We start from the raw sequence: 20,788 nt of genomic DNA on the forward strand, positions 1-20,788 counted from the left end.
CTGAGAGCATGGGGGCTTCCAGGAGGGTCCTAAGTGTCTGCTGTCTTGGCTAGGTTTCTCCCCTGTGCCTGGCATTGCTGCACAAGGGAACAGCAACGAGCAGAGCTTGCAGTCTGAGTTAGCAACAGAAATAGGGTTGCTGCAGCTGCAGTCTGCCCACCAGTCTCGGGGGGAGGAAGGCCAAGTGGTTCTGGTGTGACTATGCCCAACAAGGACCTGGAAGACACAGAGTCTGCCCCAATTTCTGTAGTAACTTGTTCAAATAAAATGCAAAAGTCCTGTTTTGGGGTTCACATTGTCTAGTACTTCTCATTCCCAGCCCTGAAACCACCTCTGAGCCCACTGCCTCACGCCTGTGCTGGAGCCCTTCAAGGGCTTCCTTAGACAGACTGCGGGGCTCTGCGGAGAGGTCCTGTGGGGCACCCTCCTGTCTGTGCATGGCCCAGGACAGTGCTGAGCACCATCAGACAGACGGTTTCGTTCAGTTCTGCTCACATCACACTAAGAGGGAGAGTGACAAACTACAGGGAGTTTTCAGCCAGGAGCAATGGAGCTGGAGTGATTGAATTACAGGAGACAATATGAGGAGCAAAATCTGTTTAGTGGTGCTGAATCGAGAACGGGCAGGCAGAGACACTGAGTGCATCAACTTCAGTGAGTGAGAACGGTTAACAGGGGTGACTTCAGCTGTGTGACTGAGGACAGAGGAATGGCACAGAGGGCAGAAGAATGTGGCCTGAACTATAGGACAGCTTGGTGGCAAGGCCCAGCCAGGAATTTCGTCTCCCAAGGGAAGTGGGGAGCTGGCCTGGGCACTAGGTCCCATCCTGGACAAGGCTCACCCACACCCTGTCTCCCTCTTCCTCCGCAGGCACACAGAGCTCGGGGTCGTTCCCCTTCCTCCAGCACCCCTCAGTGCCGCCTCCTCCCCATCCTGTAGAGAACACTCAGGGTCCCCATTGCTGTTCTCCTCTCCCTCCCTGTGGGAGTAGAGGACATCGGTGCTGTCCCCTGAGAGCCACCCAGAGTACCCTGTCCCTCTCCTAATGGTGGCTGCCTCCCAGTTCACCTTCTGGGTGATGTTCAGGACTGAACAGTTCAATGCACCAGGAGCGCCCAGGACAGCCAGGTCTGCCTGCCCCCTGCCCTGGGGCAGCAGAGCCCTGACAGTAAGTCCCATCTCCAATTCTCCTCTGCTCAGCTTAGGGCTCTTCTCCCCTCTGGCTTCCATCCAGCTGGGCTCCCTCTCCCTTCCCGCTCTCTGAGATGGGAGGGAAGGTTTGAACTTGGTGTTGGCACTGTGCTCCTGCTCCCCGAGGCTCCCCAAGGCTCCTGGGCACACGGGAGGGAATGAAACATGAAGCACCAAGTGCAGTACCACAGTGCTGGGCGAGGACCGGGAGTCTTGGCCACATCCTGGGGTCCTGGCCATAGGTGGGAGGGGTGGGGGAAAGCCAGGAACCGCAGGAGATTCAAAGTCAAGATCAAAGCGTTTCCCTCTGAAGCCCTAACACTCTCCTTCCCTCCCACTTGCACATAAAAGCACTCTGCCCTCAGCAGGCTCTCTGCTGGGGAGGGTGGGTGGAAGAGGGGGCTGCTTTCCCCCTCGCTTTTCCTGTGTTACTAATAACTCTTCCCAGAGGTGAAATGGTGAAAATCCTTCCACCCCTCCTCCCCCATGCCTGCTTCTTGCCCAGATCCAAAGAGCCCGAAGCCATTTCAATGGCTGTGAGTTTGTGGCAGACCTGGCCTGCTTTGGGGTGTTACCAGCCGATGCCAGCACGGGGGAGACGCAGCAAGCAAAGCCTTTGAAATGTACAGTAGAAAGACACTGTTAGAGGCAAGGCACAAGGAAGGGGGATTGAAAAGAAAGCAGAACAGTTTGGCTCACAGGACAGGGAAAGGCTAATTAAGGCACAGAGCGTGGAGGAGGAAAAGGCAGAATCATTAAGATATCACAGCAGGGGCTGGTGGTGTGGCTCTGTAGAGGTTTAAGCCATGCTGAGCCTGGCCCCTGCTGTTCACCACCCCTCGGTTCTCTGTCCCCACCCTCTGCTGTGGGGTGACACAGGGGTGTGGGGAACTCTGTCAGTCAGTTCAAGTTGATGATCCAGCTGAAAATTAGTTGTTTAAGTTCATACCCTGACACGGACAGAGCTGAAACTCAGGATGGGAGTCTCCCTTACCCCTTCCTTACTAATGGTCAGAGAGGGGGCTGAAGCCTGCAGGTGATGCCAAACTGAAGAAGCTGCAAGCTCCAGGGAGGACGGGCACATATGAAGAGGCTGGAGACTGGAAACACGGGCAGGAAGTGGCGGATCCAGTTTTGGAAAGCCCAGGAAGGCGATACTCCTCTGGCAGTGCTCCATTACACAAGACTGCAGAAAGCTGGCAGCATTAAGACAGACCGGGATGGGAAACGTGAGGAAAAGCAAGCAGCAGAGTCAAGGCTGCAGCTTTGTGGGTTTTTTGGTGGTCATGACAGCTGCTGCTTGTTTCAGAGAGCACCCAGGGCCACTTACTCCCCTCAAAGGCACTGAAAGATGTGTTTGTCAGGCTGCTCCCTCCATCCCAGCTACAGGCCAGCAGGCAGAGAGGGGGGCACAGGGGAATGGCAGCACAGGGGCAGCAGGGACCGCCAGGAGGCAGGGGTTGGGAGGCCAGGGCTGCGGGAGGATCTGGACGGGGGCTTCCCCCATCAGTCCCAGGCAGGGGGAAAATGCATTGGACAGCAGGCAGGGGAGGGGGGGGATGGGATGTTTCACACCTAGCAAGCAGGAGCAGATGGGGCTGGGGTTAAACGCCACGAGGAGTTAACCTGCACTGCCACACGGAGCCCAGGGCTTAGCAAGCCATGCCTGGCTGTCCCTTCCCTGGATCCATGGCAGGCTGTTCAGTGATGGGTAAGCAATGCAGAGGGGGTTTCTCTTGGGTCTGTAGCTAGTCAGGGAGCTGAGATATGGCCCTGCAGTGTAAACAGAGCCATAAAACCCCGCTCAAGTTGTGATTCCCCAGTCCTTTCCCAAGCCCTGCCCCCAGGCACGCTCTGAAATGGCCATGGTGTTTGCTGGGGGAGAAACGTGAGAAGTAGAGCCGGAGTGCTGTAAAAGATGTAAATGTTTCTGTGCCGAGAGCAGCTCTGAGTGTCTAGGGCAAAGCCTCGGTGGGGGGATGGAGAGGCACTGAGAAGGCACTTCTCTTTTGTTCTTGATCTTGGCTGCCTTCGAACCATAGAATCATAGAGTGTCCCAAGTTGGAAGAGACCTGTAAGGTCCCATGAAAAATCCTGGAGCTGATTCACTAATGGGAGCTGCCAGCATGTGCTTTATCAGGTGGTGGTTGTGGGTGACAGGGACAGGACAAAGGGCAGGGAGGAGGAGGTAGAAGGAAGGGTTTGGGATAGACAGTCGAAGCCATCTCATCTCTGTGTCAGATCCCCTGGCTCCCTCTGTGCTGGGAAGCCATTTCATCAGCAGGGGAGGAAAGGAATATCCCCTGGCCATAAGGTGGGCAAAGGACTCAGTTCAGTGCCGGTAAGTACTGTTAAGGTGACACACACAATTGTCACAGCTGCAATACTGCACCGTGAGAGGATGTGACTGCGTAGGAGCAACCATCACCCAGGACTGATGCAACAGCTGAGAGAAAAAAAGATCCTTTTAACATAAAAATTAGTCATCGCTGAAGTCAGGTTTTCAGAGTGCTGCTCTCTGCCCTCTGGAGCTTAACCTTTAGGTATGACTGATAGCATTGTGAATTCCAGCAGTAAAAGAGTGGAGAGAAGGGAGATGAGGGCAAGCGGAAAGGGACACTGCTCAGGGAGCAGGGCCATTTGCTGACGAAACAGACCGGTGCATCTTCTTTCATCCCTGAGCGCATACACTCTGATTTTGTGTTTTGAAGGGCCTAGACCCCTGAGCAGGTAGCAGCAGAGCAAAGACGATGGAGATGAGGACAAGGGAGGAGAAAAAGGGTTGGGAGGCAGGGAACTGGCAGGAGAATGAAGCTACTTGGTGTATGGGAAGAGGGACCCGTGGGGCATGTGCAGAAGCCCAAAGGCTCTGCAGAAGAAATCACATTAACAGGACAGTGGGTGTGAGAGATGCCTCACAGGGAAGGGAAGGGGCTGCAGCACGTAGGATCCCTCCTCTCTTATCATCAGACTCGTCCAGAAACATTTTATAACCCAGAGTTCGGGTGACTACCCAAATCTGGAGGAAAAAAATAGTTGGTTTCTGTATTAAACCTGGGATCGCTGAGATGTCAGAGAGGGTCAATTCCCCGCCACAGCCGGTGGCTGCTTTCCTGAGGCCTGTGCCGCCCCTCCGCCAGGGGTTTTGCAGTGCTCGGGGAGCGGGGACACCCGCTGCCGTCCCCCCGCTGGGGATCGCTGCCGTACCCCGAGGTCCCCGCAGTGGCCACCACAACCTGCGCATCCTTTCGAACCAGCCCGAAACTTAACTGCCCACCCCAACGTAGCCCACGCACAGGCATCAGCCCTGCTCCTTCCCCTGAGGGACCTGAGGTCCCCTGAGGGACCGTCCCTCAGCCTCTGGGGTCCCCGGAGGGAGCAGCTCCTGCTTGTCCCGCTCCCTCAGGCAGCGAAGCGGCAGGGCCCTCTTCCCCGGCCCCGCGGCCTGCCCGGCAGCCATGGCCCTGCCGAGCCACGGCCTCTGGGCCCGTCCCCGGCTGGCACCGAGCGCGGCGGGCGGTATAAGCCGTGAGGGACGCGAGCACCGTCCGCAGCCCCGGGGCGCTTCCCGCCTCCCCGCCCGACGCCGCCAGGGGGCGCTGTGCCCCGCGGGCAGCGCGGCGCCCCGTCAGGGGGCGCTGCCGCTCCTCGCCGGCGGGAGAGGCGGGGCGGGAGAGGCGGGGCGGCGGGGCGGGAGAGGCGGGGCGGCCGGGCGGGAGAGGCGGGGCGGCCGGGCGGGAGCCGTGCGGTGACGCCGCGCCCGGAAGCGCTCTGCAGCGCGGCGGCGGGTCCTGCCCGGGCGGGCGGCGCCGGGGCTCATGCAGGCCGAGGAGAGGTGATGAATATTCATGTTGTAGCGCCCGCGGGGGCGGGGCCTTCCCCGGGAGGGCGCGGCCGTGGCCGCGCGGTGATGGCGGGAGGCAGCGGCAGGATGAGGGGCGCCGGGGCCGGCGGCCGGTGAGGAGGGGGCGGCCGGGGGGGGGGCGGGGCGGGACAGCGCGTCCCCGAGGGCTCACCGGCGGTCCCGCGTCTCCCCCCGTTGCAGGCCCGGGCCGCGGCTGGACGGGCTGCTGGTGCGGCGGTTCGTGGCGCTGCAGGCCGTGCTGTTCCCCGGCTGGCCTTCCCCGAGCGCCCTGATGTTCCTGACGCTGCTCGGGGTCGCCTTGCTGGGTGAGCGCGCTGCGGCGGGGGCGGGGGGCTGCACCCTGCCTCTGCTCCCCCACCCCCCTGCCTCTGTCACCGCTGCCCTTCATCCCCTCGCCGTGCCGCCTCTCTCCTGCAGAGCAGCTGGTCATTTACCGGGTCGGCGTCATCCCCAGCCAGTACTATGAGGTCCTGGGGAACAAGGACTTCTCCGGGTTCAAATGGCTGACTGCGCTTGCCCTGGCTCTGATCGTAGTGAACTCCACGGTAAGGCAGGCCGGAGGCTCCAGTGCCTTGGGAGGGGAGGGGAAAAGCTGCCCGTGGCTCCCGGCATGATCCTGGCGGTGAAGGATCTAGGTCTACTCATGCCCTGGTAGGTAGGTATGCTTGGGATGCATCACTGGTGCAAACGGTTAGGTTTTTCTTTTGTTTTGGGAAATGCTTGTTGTTCTCGCTCATCTCCTCCCATCTCTCTCCTTGCCCTTGTTCCAGCTGAAAAGCTTCGACCAGTTTATCTGCAACATGATGTACCTGAACTGGAGGAAATCCCTCACCGAATACCTCCACAGCTGCTACTTCCAAGGGCAGGTCTACTACAGCCTGCACGTGCTGCGTGAAGACATCGATAATCCGTAGGCTGTCTGCAGCTTCTTTCAGGCTCTTGCTTGGCTTCTGGGCTGCTCCACACCTTTTCCTGACTTCTCTGTGTCTCTGGGTAGGGGCTTGAGCCCTGAAGCTTTTGCCATCTAGGCACAAATACCTTCTTCTGCCCTGGGTGGGAGGAGATGGTGCCTGCTTCTGGGAACTCCTGTCGCTGCTGGTCAGTCATGATAGTTTTAGGGGTAGGGTGGTCAGTCGTGATAGTTTTAGGGGTAGGATGTTTCTGTTGCGAGGAAAGCAGAGGCCCGGCAGAACAGGGATATAGTGCTGCTATAAAACATGCTGTCTGCAAACGTAACCCTTGACACGCGGTGTGATGTTGCAAAGGGCCTGGCGGGAGTCAGAGTACTGCCTCTCCCTGCCTTCACGCAGCCAGTGCGTTAGGACAGTCCCTGTTGTTCTGTTTGAACTTCAACCACCGGAGTCTCCAGCCAAACGCAGTTTTGTTTAGTTGCGTTTTTAGTGGTTTTGATAGCCCATGGGAGCCACATCCAGGAAGGACTTTGTTTTGTACTGTATGAGGGCTGCATTTCCCCTTTCCTGGTTCTAGGAAGGAAATGTCATGAAATGATGACCTGAAATATGGGAGAAGGCAGAGCATTCAGTCTCTCCGTGCTTATCCCAGCCCAGTCTGAGATCCCCTTCCAGTTTGCTTCGTGCACTGTCCTGCTTACTGCAGAGCTGCTGATCTGCCTGGGCTGTGAAGCAGAAGTTGAACACCTCCCTTCCTCGCAGCTGTGTGCTGACCCTGGCCTTCCAGCCTGTCCTTGCACACAGGATGCTGCTGTTGTAGTTTCGCACTTTGAAGACTTAAAGATCATACATTAGACTTCATGTGAGAGGTAGAGGCACTTTTTTCCCCCTCCAGAATTTGAAGGAGTTACTATTAAATACTTGCTGAAAAACTAGAAATCAGGGGATGACTTTTTCCAAATTGTGTGGCTTTATGCAGTTGTTTTGAGTCCCCAAGCTCCCCTCCCCTGGAGGGGGCACCTCTGGTCTAGTCACTGCACTGGTGCCATCTCCCACATTGATGGCACCAAAGGAGACCAGACCTGGGGTCCCTGTGAGAAATGGCTGTCTTGCAGGAACTCCTAACTGTTGCTAATAGTGGTGACCTCAAGGAACTGAAGCAGTCTTTGTGTTTCTGCTACCCAGTGCTCCTGGCTGCTTGCCCTTGCCCCTTTCTTGAACAACACGGTGGTCTGTGTGGCTGCGCAGTGAAATTGTGCTGGGTATCTTAGATGTTTTCTTGTCTGTATCGTTTTTCAGCCAGACCCGTTCCCTAGCTGTTTCTGCTGACCCAGTGCTAGGAGACAGCCTGAGTAAGAGCAACCAGTGGTGCACAGAGAGAGGGCTTAGCTTGGGTCAAACAGCCCTGCTGCCAAACATGAAATCACAGCTTCATGATGCTGGTGCACTGCTGGGGTTACTCCTACCCTCATTAAATGTTCATTTTTGATGGTGCCTTGCAGTGGTTTGGAGTTGCAAGCAGAGGTTCAAAAGCCATACCTGTCACCAAGGAATGCAGTGCTTCCCAGGCAGTGTGGTATATTGGCCATGATCAGAAGCTGCTGCATGCCTATCTTTTTTTCCTTTGGGGAAGGAGGAAGGGGAGGTCAGAGGCCCCTCACCACATGACTATCCTGCTCAGGTTTATTTTTAACCAGGGAATGTATTCACATTGTGCAGTGAAATGCATGAGATAACTGGGTCGGTCTGCTTTGCAGCAATAGAGCCAGCTCTCCTGACCTTAGCAGAGCGAGTGTGTGGGATTGCTGTGGACTCTTTTTTTATTACTACTGAATTTTTTCGTTGCACTGCTTCTGCTCAAACATCCAGTCTTACTCTTTAGTGTCTTTTTTGGTGCCACTACAAAAAGTTCTCTTTATCTTGCAATTCCTTGATGAGAATTTTTTGCCTGCATCAGCTACTTGGAGAATGAATTAGAGTGACCAAGTGACCTCCCATTATGCAATGCAAACCAAACCGAGTGTCAGATGCGTGGTGTCATCCATCTAGAAGGAATGAAGAGTGGGTTCTGAGTGGCATACAAACACTTGCGGCTCCTAGCAGGGCATTTGAGTTGTTTATGTCTTATCATTGCATGTTGCTTAATAGCTCATAAAAAGTAATAACCTGCCACGAGTCTATAGCTTGACTTACATTATAACTTTATGGGAACAATTACAGTCTGAGGAGGAAAAATGACGACTGTAAGGTCAATCAGGGTGAGAGCTGCCCCAAAATTAATCCATTGCTGTTCCGGGACTGCAAAAGAGTTGAATGTTCTTGTGGTTGTATCTGCACCGATAGCTAAGCAGGAGTCCAGCCTTTCACAGCCATGGCCTTTCCTCTTCACCAGGCTGAACCCCTCATCCACCTGCTCTGGACAAATGAGGTGCTAAGGGAGTAAATACGCCAAAATCCTTTCTAGTTACCCCAAGTGCAGCTCCTGCTCAGCAGTAGGACAGGTGGGACTTGAAGGTCTGTCACCCATGGGGCGAGGAGCCCTGGTGTGCTGCTGCCTGCTCTTGTGGGATGGGGCTGGGTGGAAGCGCTTTCTTCCTTGCAGCAAAGGGACCAGAGGGCACTCCGTAAAGAGCAAAGGGACCAGCTACTGCGGAAAGGTGGATATGGTGGAAGCATTTGCAAATATCCAACAGCTGGCAAAGGCCTGGCCTGTGCCCTAGCCAGTCCTAGTAGTGATGCAGCACCAGTACTGGAGGTCTGGGGGGGAGTCAGTAGTTCTTGGTAGTACAGCGGTGGGTTCGGGAGAGGAGGAAAAGACAAGGATGCAGAGACCTTTAGCAGAGTTGGACAATGTTGTTGAAAGTGGAACAAGGGGCAAGAAACAGGGTGAAAGTAACAGCAGGAGCTGGGTAGGTGCCGAGAGGGCCTTTGGGTTGGGTCTTTCTGGGCCATGGAAATTGTTTCCTGTGGGGGAACTGGAGTCACAGCTGTAGATCCCTCCCAGGTAGGGCTGTTCACCTGCACCCTATCCTAAGTTCAGGCAATGAAACAGCCTGGCTTGTGCCCTGTTAGGGAGTTAGTACTGATTCTTGCTCCTGGGCTTTAACAGTGTCAATGGCTCTGTGTTGAGCAGGGACCAGCGCATCAGCCAGGATGTGGAGAGGTTCTGCAGGCAGCTCAGCTCCATGGCCAGCAAGCTCATCATCTCACCCTTCACACTGGCCTACTACACATACCAGTGTTTCCACAGGTAAGGACCCATCCTGGCCCTGCTTTCATGCCTGTTTCCTATGCTCTTTATTTTGTTTTTGGAGCCTGGCACCCATGTTACAACTCCCCAGAGGGACACTTGTACATGTGGGTGAGTGATCTCTGCACTCCAAAGGGAATTCTTCTTTGGGGATGCTGGGGTGTGCAGTGCTAGCCCCCAAACTTCTGTGAAAGCCAAGAGAGGTGACAGCTGAGGGCTTTGACTGCTTGAGCCTGAGGGTGCTAGGGCATCCTTTGCTTGGATTATTAGCTGACCTCTCTTTCTCCTCTGTAGCACAGGCTGGCTAGGCCTGGTGAGCATCTTTGGGTATTTCATCATTGGGACGATCGTCAACAAGGTATTGATGAGCCCAATTGTGTCTAAACTTGTGCAGCAGGAAAAACTGGAGGGGGATTTCAGGTGAGTCTCAGCAGAGCAGTGTTTTCACTGTCTCTTGGCAGCTTCTGCAAAAGCTGCTTTTTTGTCCCCGTTCAGTGCTATGTACACAGTTACTACTCTTGTCTGTGACATCGCCCACACTCAGAGAAATCTACTTGTGCAATCCTGCCCCAAATTCCGTGTGCTGAGCCTCCATCCCCCCTTTCACTGCCCTGTCATGGCAGGCAGTGCCCTTGGTTCAGTCTCCAGGCTGCTTGCCTGGTCTTTGCTATTGCTGATGCCTCTGCTAGGGCATTGGATATGTTGGAGAAAACTGCACGTGGAGCTTCCTTGGGTGCAGATGTAAGTTCAGTGAACTGCATCTACTGACAGAAATCAGGTTTCTGCTTCACCCACACCTTCCGAAGTGCCCAAACCAGCACAGTCTTTCCATATGCTCTGTAACTCATCTCCTCCCCTTTCCCCTGCAGGGCTGGCTGGGTGTGTGGCAGGGGCTTTGCAGTTTTCCCTGAGGCTCAGGGCATCCAAGGACAGCAACAGGAGCTGGTGTGGTACAGGGAGCTCATACCAGGGTAGTTGGTTGTGATTCTGTGTGGCAGAGATGCTGGGCTGGCAAACAGGCGGCCCAGGGGCTGGGAAGATACGCACAGAGCGCAGCATACCAAACAAATGCACCACTGAGCTGGGGTAGAACAATGTCACCTTGTGCTAAGCCTTGGTCTCTGGTGCCTTTTTGAGCCTATTGAGTGTTTCTGACAAGAGATGCCTCACATGCAAGGTGAGTTTCCTCTAGCAAGACTATTGGCTATGTAATTCACTATGCACAATCGTAATGTTTTTTTGGGGTTGTCCAGGTTCAAGCACATGCAGATTCGTGTCAACGCGGAACCAGCTGCTTTCTACAGGTTAGTAGCGTTCGCTTCTTTATGTCCCCATAAGGATCCTCCCAGCTCAGGTCATCCTTGTTGTATTCATGTATCCCAGAGAAGTCCAAGTCCTGTCACTGCAGCTGGAGATTTCTGTCCCCTCCATCCTGCTGCAGCATCGTACAGCCCTGAGACTCTGTTCTCCTTTGCATTCTGCACCTTGTCTGCAGAAATACTCCACAGCAGCTGGAGACAACTGTTTTTTCTCTGCCTCCTTTCTAACATCCCCAGAAGCTTGATACAGATTTGGTGCTGGCTTGGAGACCATTGCTGATGTTATACCAGGTCCTTACCTGGAAGATTGCTCAGGGTCTCGTTGCATCTTGTCAGGATGTTCCCTTGGGGACTTGTTGCAGGTTGCTTCTGGCCCCATCCTGCTGCTGCAGACCTATGTGTCTTCTCTGGGTATGCCAGCTGTTGCTTGCCCTCGTTACCTCTGCTTGCTCCTCTAGGTTGGTCTGTGCCCTGACCCTCCCAACCCTCTAGTGCTGCTCTCTGAGTTTGCTCAGTGCCATGTACCCCAGAGCTGAGTACACAGCTGGGAGCACCTCCCTGCTCTGTGATGCCCTGAAGTCTGTTGAGCTGTTGCTTGAACCCTTAAAGGTGTTTCGTGAAAACTGCTAGAGCCCAGAAAAAGGGCCATGATTTTACTGTAGCTTGTGTTGGGGTGCCTGGTTGGTGGCAGGAGGTCGTTGCTTGTCACATGTCTGCCTTTGCCCTGCATGTTGTGAAATCGCACTGTTTCCAGGAGTTTATGCAAGCAGCAGCTGTTCTGTCTGTGGTTTTCCCTGCCTGTGATATGTTTGGCTCCTTCATGCTGTAACGACCGAGCATTCCAAGTGTTATGGTGCTGTCCTCAAAGTGGTTTGATTCAAAATCGCTGATTTCATAAAGATTTATTTTGACAAGCATGAAACTCTGATTTAAATAACTGAAATAAATCTGGATTTGCATTGGCAAGTTTGAGTTATTTCTTTGTGGGCAGGTTGATTCTTACTGGTTGATGATAATTTTTCTTAATGGAGAAGATACTCTTAACTACATGCCCTTATTTAAGCTGTGGTACTCTTCCTCGCAATTTTGAAGTTTTCTATTCTATTGCCAAGTAGAAAATGGAAAGTGGATTATTATACCAGAAAGCAGAGTGTCACTTCAGTACAGTTCATTAATAGAAAAGCTTTACTTGGTGGGGAACTAGAATTTAATTAAATTGCACAAAACCAGGCATTCTCATGGTATTAATAATTAAAAATAAAGGATTTTTTTAAAAAAGTTGCATTCCTAGAGTCCTGCAAGAGGAGGAGCATGTGGTGAGCGGCTGGTTTTGCCAGACTTGTAGAAGCTGTTAGATCTCATCCTCTTGCACCTGCCTAACCATTGTTTTGGTAAAGGAAGAAACAAAACCTGAGCACCGTCACCTTTTTACTTCTTTAGTTGCTAAGCCTTTGGCAAACTTGCTTTAAAAGTGAACTGAATGGGAGAGAAAACTAAAACCAATACAGCAATCTCTCATCTGCAAAAGGAAATAATAGCTGTCATTCACAGTGCCTTCCTTGCCTTTAACTCCTTGTGTCCGGGGCTTTGTCCTTTCCAAATACTCAGCAGCAAAGATTGCCGCTCCGTAGTTACTTGAGATGGGCTGTAGGGCAGTAATGCCAAGTAGAATTCTAAGTGGATGTGTTTTTGAGAAAGAAAACGTATTTTTTCTAAGAACTTTAAAATTTAAAACTAAGAACTTTAAAAATCTTAATTTTGGGGGCTTTTTTTGTGCAGCTCCTGGCCTTATCTGCTCGAGCCTAGGGACTCCTCTGTTACATGGACTGTGGTGGGAGCATGGGTGTGCGCTGGGCACGTGTCTGTTGGGTGGCAGGGGCGATAGCTGCTGCGGCAGGTGGGAGTCTGCAGCGAGACATGGAGCTCTCTGCGTTTTGCCACCTGAGGGCAGCCCAGCCCTTGCAAAGGAGCAGAAGGAGCTGCCGGGCTTGCTGAAGGTGATGGTTCAGAGCCAGATGTGACCTCTTGCTACTGACTCAGCCTGGCTGTGGGAGCATCACTGCTAATTCAGGTGGCGGGTGACCCCCTGATGCCTGCAGAAGGGGAGTGTGTGTGTGTGTGGGCTGAGGTCACCCACATGGGGTGCTGCACTGCTCCGGGTTTGTCCACGTTCCACCGGCGTTGGGAATGGGAAGCGGTGGACTGGGGCTGCCGGCTGTGCAGGTGGTGTTGGCTTGCTGTCACCTCCTGGACTTGCTTCTGCCTTCTTTCTGGCTCCAGCTGTCCAGTGGTGCTGTCCCTCTCTTCCAACCAGGCTCTGGTTGCAAAGTGTGTTTGACTTTGGGTGTGCATTGCTCCAGGCTGGGGCCTTGTTGGCGGTGTCCAACTGCCTCGCCTCCTCCTGTACGCAACAGCAGCATCCACGGGTTCTGGGAGAGATTTGCAGGGCTGTTTGTTTCAGCCAGAGTTTCTTGGTGAAGCTCTTCAGGTGGGAGTTCTTGGCTGTTCAGTTCCTGCTCAACAAAGAGCTTGTTGCTTGGAGGCTAAGGTGCCAGACCCTTTCCAAACCTCAGTTGTAAAGCCCATGCTTTGACCTCATTGCCATGCTCCTGGGATGTTTGCAGCATATTGCAATCTTATTTTACAGGGCTGGGCGAGTGGAGCACATGCGCACGAACTGGAGGCTGCAGAGCTTGCTGCGGATGCAGAGGGAGCTGATAGGCAAGGAGCTGTGGCTATACAGTGAGTGTGGAGTTTGGGGGGTGAAGTGGGGTGTATGGTAGCTCTGTTGCTGTGACCCACAGACTGGGGAACCCTATTGCTAGAGCAGCGATGCCGGGGTTTCCTCTGCTGCGTCTTGCTGGTGCATGAAAGGGTTCACCCTGAGGGTGCCTCCTGCAGCCCTAAATGGGAATCCTCTTGTGAAAAAGCCTCATAAAAAGCAAAGTTGTGGAGGACCCAGCTAAACTGGAGAATGCAAGCCCCCAAAAGGGGATTCTGTAGGAATCTGTGCCTTTTGTGGGGCAAGTGTTCAATGGCCAGGAAGAGAGGGAAGGGCTTGAGCTTTGGGGAGGCAGAAGACTTTGTATAGGTGGTTGGGAGCTGTGGAAACTTCTTTCCTATGGAGATTGTCCCTTGAGCATAGTTTTCCCCTGAAAATCTTCCTTCTCCCATTGTCACTGGGTCCAGGTATGGGCGTTAAATGATCAGTATCAAGACAGCTCTTCCTCATCTCAACACCATAGTGAGCTTCAGAGCAATGTAAGGGGAGCCCTGAATGCAAGTGTGTCTGTGGGAGTCTGGGGTCTTAAGTCTTTTCTGCCTGTCCTGTGCTCCAAGACAGACCTCACAGCCAACCATCTTGCCCCAGAGCTTCCTTTTTGTCCTCCCTCCCATTTCTTGTGAGTCAGCCAGGCCTCTAAAGAATAGAAACAAGCATGCAAAGTGGGTTTTGCCCCGTGGTAGTTACTGAGCTGTGTGTCTGGATGTTGTTTCTCTGCTCAGGGGCCTGTCTTAAAGTGCTCTTTGCTTGGCAGACTGCTCTGGTGTATCATGAAGTGCTGAGGCAGGACCGTGGGTCTTCCTCTGACCAGGCTCATGGGCTGCATGTCAGCCTGGCTGGGACAGACGTTCCCACCCAAACTCACTGTCTTCTTTCAATATGCTTCTGCCCAGTTGGGATCAACACCTTTGACTACTTGGGCAGCATCCTGAGCTATGTGGTCATCGCCATTCCCATCTTTTCCGGGGTTTACGGTGACCTGAGTCCAACAGAGCTCAGCGCCCTCGTCAGCAAGGTGAGCTAAGGTGATTTCCCAGACCCCGTTGTGGAGGGTGAGCAGGTGCTGAGGATGGAGGTTTCGTGTGGGGCTGGTGGCATTGGGGCTTGATAACCTGCAGCAACTGACCTTGAGGTTAGACTGTTCCTGCCTGTGGTGGCATAGAAATGGGAGCTTGGAGCCAGCTGGTGTATGATTAACCTGGGGTGAGAACTGTCAACATCTACCTAAGTGTTTCCCAGCTCAGAGCTCTCGGTCTAAAAAAAAAACCAACGGGACCTCAGAAAGCCTCTGGCTTTCAGCAGTTTGGGTGGGGATTGGGTCCATGCAGTGCTGTGGCTCTGGGTTGTGCCCTGGGCTGCTGCCCGTGGTGAGCCTGGCCACCTGTGAGGTTGAGCTGGCTTGCATTCGCCTTCCTAACCTGACTTGTTCCCAGATACCCAAAACCATCTTGTGATGGAGAAGGAAGAGTTAAAAATAGCTAAGTGGGCACTGCGGGCTGAGACACCCTGCTCTGAACCATGTACAGTGCTGGGGCAGGGCCGGTGGCATGGATCTGCGTGACTTAGGTGGGGTGAGTCTGCTGAGCCCTGGGCAGGCCAGCAGGCACTCTGCAAACACCATCCCTGGGTGGCAGAAGATGTGTGTCCACCTGGCAAAAACTGCTGTACTGAGCAGGGAAGCCCTGCTGCATCCGCATGTGGTCATCTTCTCCTTTGCTCCCAGCACCCTGGGTGACTTCTCCACCCCTCCTTCATCTTGCTGGAACTGCTGACACAGCCAAAGGTCTGGACTCCTTGGCTGCCTCCTTGCAGCTATGGAGGAAGGGGCAGTGCCCCAGCTTTGTGCTGACGCTTGCTCTGGCGTGTGATTTCTCCCCAGAATGCCTTTGTTTCCATCTACCTCATCAGCTGCTTCAGCCAGCTCATAGATCTCTCCAGCACTGTGACCGACGTAGCTGGCTACACACACAGGTAAGCTTCTTTGCAGGCAAGTCTCTGCAGGAAAGGGAGCTCTGGGACAAGACTCTGCCCAGGTCTGTCCTAAATAAATAAGAAACAGTTGCTTGTGAGCAAGCACGGGCAAGTTTGGGTATTGTGAGGAGGCTGCTGGAGTTGTCCTGGCATTCATGCAACTTCTTGTTTGCCCAGGATTGGTGAACTGCAGGAGACCTTGCTGAGCCTTGGCAGAAAAAAAAATGATAACTACTCAGAAGCCAAAGCAAGCTGGGATTTGGATGGGTGAGTCTCCGCTCAGCAACTGGTTGGCTTACAGCTTATGTGCCAGAATGTGGGGTGGCATGGGATGGAGGTGGCCCATCATGTCACGGCCTGTTGCATGCAGCTGGTTGGAGCAGGCAGGGCTCACTGTGATTTGTCATTCCCGAGGTGTGTGGGACAGGGCTGCTGTCACAACGCCTGATCTTTGCTAGTCTCACTGTGATCGCTTACCCAAGATCTCTCCTCCTTTGTCTTGGTGGTGGCCCAGCAGCAGTTCTGGGGAGGACCCAGTGCCAAGGGACACAGCGTTCCTTCTGGAGCAAGTGACACTTTCGGTGCCATCCTCTGGCAAGCTGCTTATCAAGGACTTGAGCCTCAGGATCTCACAAGGAAACAGTATGATGATTGTGGGGAACACTGGCACAGGAAAGACATCTCTCCTGAGGGTCCTTGGGGGACTCTGGGAGAGCACACGGGGTAAGGACTGCTGCTGTCTTTACTCTTCTTTTTGAGTGGCCTTCTCTTTCTCAGCCAGGGCTGCCCTCAGTTTGGAAGGTGGCAGTGTGGGGTTGTGAGGCCAGTGCCACTTTGCGTTGGTGAATGTGTCACTGATGCATTGGAGCCACCCATCTCTATCGCATTCTCTGCTCTGGCTCTCATTGCTTTGTTGCAAATATACCTTTTCTGGGATTTGTTGGGTACTTCATGGGGCAGGACAGCACAGGAGGCAGTGGGGAGTTGGTGGCTGGTGCTGCAGGTTTGGCTGAGTGTGTCTCTCTGCAGGGAGCATCAAGATGCTGACCTGCTTTGGCCCACGGGGAGTTGTGTTCCTGCCGCAGCGGCCCTTCTTCACTGACGGAAGCCTGCGCGAACAGGTGGGCCCAGGGGCTGCCTCTACTGTGGCCCCAGTTCTGCTCCCAGCTGTGGCCGTGCCCTATGAACCTGTGTGCTGCAAAAAGCCCTGCAAGAAGGAGGATGCTGGTGGCTGCTCCTTCCCTCATGCCTGAGTTCATGCCATCACCATTGTGTCCATGATGGACCGTGCCCGGCTCCCTCTGACATAGCTTATTTTGCTCTGTTAATCAGGTGATCTACCCCCTGAAGGAGATCTATCCAGTTTCAGGTACGTGGCAATCCATTAGAGCAGTTAGCCAACCCTGTGGTGTCAGCTCCCTGGTCCTTTGCCCAGTGCATCTATCTTCTCTACCATGTCCCACCAGGAGAGCTTATCCATTTCACTTTTGTTGCTCTCTGCTTTTCCCTGGAAGATTTACCTTCGTGTAGGTTAAGGTCAGCTCTGTGTTCCCTCCCTTCCAGGAGGGAATATATTGTCTTGATAACAATATGTTCTTTTGATGCAGTGAGGACAAGCTGGCCATGCTCTGTCTGTTGTGCTAGACATGCGATACATGTTGAGGCACCTTGCTGTTGGGACACATCTGATCTGTCTGGTACAACCTGCCTTTGGGCAAGCCATGTTTGCCTCCATCTCATTTTCCATCTACCTTCATCTTTCACTGTTCCTCATTTTCAAATGATGTCCCAGGGCCTTGCATGCTGTTGAGGTCAGACTACATGGATCCTGTCTCCCCCCCTGCCCTCTTCCCAAGCCAGACCACACATGGTCTGCTACAGTTTGCAGATGTCCAGGTTTAAGTCTCTGTCTTGAGTGAAGCAGTGTTGCGTGCCGCTTTCAAATACTTGGCAGTCACAGTCTTGCGGAGAGCAACTGCAGCTGTCAGCTACTGTTGTGGCTCTTCCACAGCTTCAGAGAGGTCCATGACAGATGCACAGCCCTTCTGCTCAGCTTCCGTAGCTGCTGGCTGTACCAGCTCAAGTGTATGTTCTGTTCCACAGCTGGTCCTTCCTGAGTTTTTTCCCTTTCCATGTAGGATCCTTTTGCTGGCTGTTACCCAAGCCCTGGTCCCATGACTCCACCACCTGCAGCCTACAGCGGGCAGTCAGCCAGCCGTAAGAGAGCAGCTGGTGGGCAGGGCCTTGCCAACTGAAGCCTGAATCCTTGTGTTCTGGCTGTGTCCATCTGTGACCTTGGACTGGGCCAAATCTCAGGTGTATCTGTGGAGCCCAGCCACCTCCTGGCATGCTGCTCACCGGCACGGTTAACATTTTTAGGGAAGGTCAGTCTTTGGGAGCTCTCTGTGCCAAAGCTCAGGACCTGGTATAGTCCAGTGGTTGAGTCCGCTACGCTGAACCTCAGGAGATCTCCAGTCCTTCCCTCCTGCCCCGCTGACTCCTCCTTGCAGCTGTGGCCTCAGCGTACGTTGCCTCTGCCTAAGCTGTACTGCTTTCTCCCCTAGGGTCTGCAGATGATGAGAGAATTGTGCGATTCCTGGAGCTGGCTGGACTGGTGAGTCCCTGGTAGTGCTGCTGCCTTCTTTCCTGGTGGTGCCAGTGAGGGATGAAGGAATGAGGATTTGTGGCAGCGCAGTGTGACAATGTGCTGGACACACGTGGGGACGTTGTCTGCAGCTGGGACAGGACTGTCTGTGGGACAGGCAGAGGAGGAGGGATGCAGAGCAACTTCAGCTCAAGCGGTAAAAGAAAGAGTGGCATGAAGGGGGCGGTTGTGCTCCGGGCCATGCTCTGACGGGGTTGGGGCTGTGTTCACAAGTCTGCTGTGCTCTCTGCAGACTGATTTGCTGGCGAGGGCCGGAGGACTGGATGAGCAGGTGGACTGGAACTGGTAAGGGAGCTCAGCGTCCGTATGAATTTGGGTGATCCCTTTGGGTGTGGAACACTTCTAAGCAGAGGCATGTTGCTGCTGGACTTAGGAACATGCATGTTCAGCTATGTCCTGTGGGAGGTAGGCAGTATACAGGGTCAAGGTCTTCATCCCCCAAGCATCAACAATCACCAGCCATGCTGCTCTTCAGGCAGCTGACTGTGTACAAGGGTGCAGAGCCAGTCCCAGTGTGGAGCGGGGCACAGGGGACACACAGGGACAGTTGCTTGCTGGGGTCTCAGATATCAGCAGCCATAAGCTCTTCAGCAAATGAGTTCTTTTTGTTGAGGGGGATTGTGAATCTTGACCCTGCTGCAGGTATGACATCCTGTCCCCAGGGGAGATGCAGAGGCTCTCGTTTGCACGGCTCTTCTACCTCCAGCCAAAATATGCGGGTGAGTGAGCGACTGAACAAGGAGCAGGGGAAGAGGCAGGGCCTTTGGTGTAAAGACTTTGGTGTAAAAAGAAGCTGGTACAGAGACAGCTTGTGAAATCCCTCCTTTGCTAGGAACGTGCTTTGTCTGGGCTGTTATTTCAGCAGCATAACACACAGAGGATTCAGGGGTGAAATTTCATTATCTGTGTGGAGGGTGGTAGAAGAAGAGGCTGTGGATAAGACATTCTCTTCTGAGGGAACTAATGATTAATGGTCTTGGTCCAGGTCAGATGGCATCTGAAGAAGCCCCCTCTCAGCATGCTCGCCAGTTGCCACATGAAGAAGTGTGCATGCTAGGGAGCATGGCATCAGCTGCCATATCAGAAGCTCACAAGCCTCTCTAGAGTTGTAGAAGCAATGTGGGAAATTTAGTTGTTACACAGCAAAAGAAGAAAGGAGCGGTGGGAGAAACGGTCCTGAGAGATCACAGAAGCAGCTCCCGTTAGCAGATGAGGCTAATTCCTTTGCACACCTAGGCTGCTAGTGACTGTTGGAGGACTTACCATGAGAGCCAGGGTGGGTGTGGGTGAACAGAGCCAGTGCTGGTAGCAAGTAATCACGTGTAAGTACCTCTCTTCCCCTGAAGCCTGCAGCACAGCTCGGTGCTGTCTGGGCAGAAGGAACCTGTGGGCTAAAAGCTAAAAGCTGTAGAGATGATGTAAACCAAATTGAATTTATCGGCAGTATTTAACCTTAACTGACAGGAAGGTGCTTCAGTCTGTCCTGGATGCTCCAGGTGGGGTCTGGGCTGGAGGGGTGCACAGGCTGCTGCTCAGCCTGATGCTCTGGCACACAGCCTGCCTTGAGAAGTTTGTCTTGGCTTTCACAACAGTGGGCATGAGGCAGCGACTGGCAGCTATTGAGGGAGGGGAATGAGGTGAGTGGTGCTGTTTGGGTGGATTCGAGGGCATGTGGGGAAGGGCAGCTTGCCAAGTTGACTGACACCAGCTGCGCCAGAAGAAAATCAGAGTCCTTGGGCTTCTCACTTCCCTTCTGCAGATGCTGCTAGTGAGCTCCAGTTAATATGCGAAATGTTCTGGGCAGTTGCTGCTCTTTTGCCTAAGGGGACATAAGGCTTGTGGGGCTTACAACTTTTCTCTCAGTGCTAGATGAAGCCACCAGCGCTCTGACAGAAGAGGTGGAGCATGAACTGTACCATGTGTGCCTTCAGCTGGGCATGACGCTGATCAGTGTGGGACACAGGCCCAGCCTGGAAAAGGTGAGATGGGCAGACAGTGCTCCACACCTCCCTGTTGATAGCAAGACAGCGGAGGTAGAGAGGGTCCCTGGCAAGCAGAGGGGAGTGTCTGAGGCTGGAGAGCCTTACTGTGAGAGGGCATGCCCCTGTAGAGACATCCCTTAGTTGTTGTGTTATTGAATTGCAGTTCCACACCTGGATTTTGAAACTTCATGGGGAGGGAAGATGGGAGCTCACTCGATGTGAGAAGATGAAGCGGCTCCCAGCTGGGGACAGATGCTGAAAAAAACCATGCTCTCATCCAGCAGAACCTGCACATGCATGGGAGAGCTCTGAACAGCAGGCATGGAGCTGCTGAGCCAGCAGCTGTCGACAAGGGATTTACCCAGCACAAGACTGGTTCTGGATTTTGCTGGTGGACAAGAGTCAAGTCTGAACTCATGGTGTGGGGTTCTGCTAGGAGCAGATGCATCTATGCCACCCTTCTCCCAGCCTCTCTGCCTCTCATGGGGGGAAGAGCTGAGATGCTAGGCTGCCCAAAGAGAAGATGCTGTCTTGTGGGGCTGGTAGAGGCAATGACCAGAGGAACCTCCACTTGTCCAGGATGCAGTGGTGTGAGGCTAGGATGCAGCCTCCTGTTCTGCCCTCTGTGCCTTGCTGGGAACCTCTGTATCTTTGGTACACAGCTCTGCAGAACAGACTTCCGTACCTGTGGCTCTTTGAGGGTTGTGTTCCCCATGCACAGTAAGGGAAAGAGAATGCTGACACAAAGAAGGGGCATGTTTCTGCTGTCCTTATGACACAAGGTTACTGGTCAAGGGAACACTTTTGTAGTAAAATCCAGGGCCTGTTTTCCATTGATTTTCACGGAGAAA

General features: G+C 53.7%; 1 protein-coding gene across 7 annotated transcripts; it reads left to right on the plus strand.

The window, feature by feature from the left end:
- Positions 1 to 4,931: 4,931 nt before the first annotated feature.
- Positions 4,932 to 20,774, plus strand: ABCD4 (ATP binding cassette subfamily D member 4). 7 transcript variants are annotated; one of them, XM_055807027.1, is made up of 19 exons: positions 4,932 to 5,027; positions 5,238 to 5,362; positions 5,475 to 5,602; positions 5,828 to 5,967; positions 9,102 to 9,218; positions 9,513 to 9,638; positions 10,472 to 10,522; positions 13,185 to 13,279; positions 14,213 to 14,334; positions 15,199 to 15,290; positions 15,468 to 15,557; positions 15,805 to 16,013; positions 16,320 to 16,411; positions 16,623 to 16,659; positions 17,855 to 17,904; positions 18,188 to 18,240; positions 18,598 to 18,674; positions 19,819 to 19,934; positions 20,101 to 20,774. In XM_055807027.1, the coding sequence occupies exons 1-19, from the start codon at positions 5,011 to 5,013 to the stop codon at positions 20,194 to 20,196; spliced, it is 1,833 nt and encodes a 610-aa protein (XP_055663002.1). In that variant the 5' UTR covers positions 4,932 to 5,010; the 3' UTR covers positions 20,197 to 20,774. The 7 variants fall into 7 exon arrangements, with proteins under 7 accessions (XP_055663002.1, XP_055663026.1, XP_055662985.1 ...); XM_055807010.1 differs by lacking the exon at positions 4,932 to 5,027 and adding an exon at positions 5,049 to 5,149; XM_055807020.1 differs by lacking the exon at positions 4,932 to 5,027 and adding an exon at positions 5,049 to 5,149 and having other exon boundaries at positions 15,808 to 16,013.
- Positions 20,775 to 20,788: the final 14 nt, after the last annotated feature.

This window comes from Falco peregrinus, chromosome 1 (assembly GCF_023634155.1).
Source record: "Falco peregrinus isolate bFalPer1 chromosome 1, bFalPer1.pri, whole genome shotgun sequence".
NCBI lineage: Eukaryota > Metazoa > Chordata > Aves > Falconiformes > Falconidae > Falco > Falco peregrinus.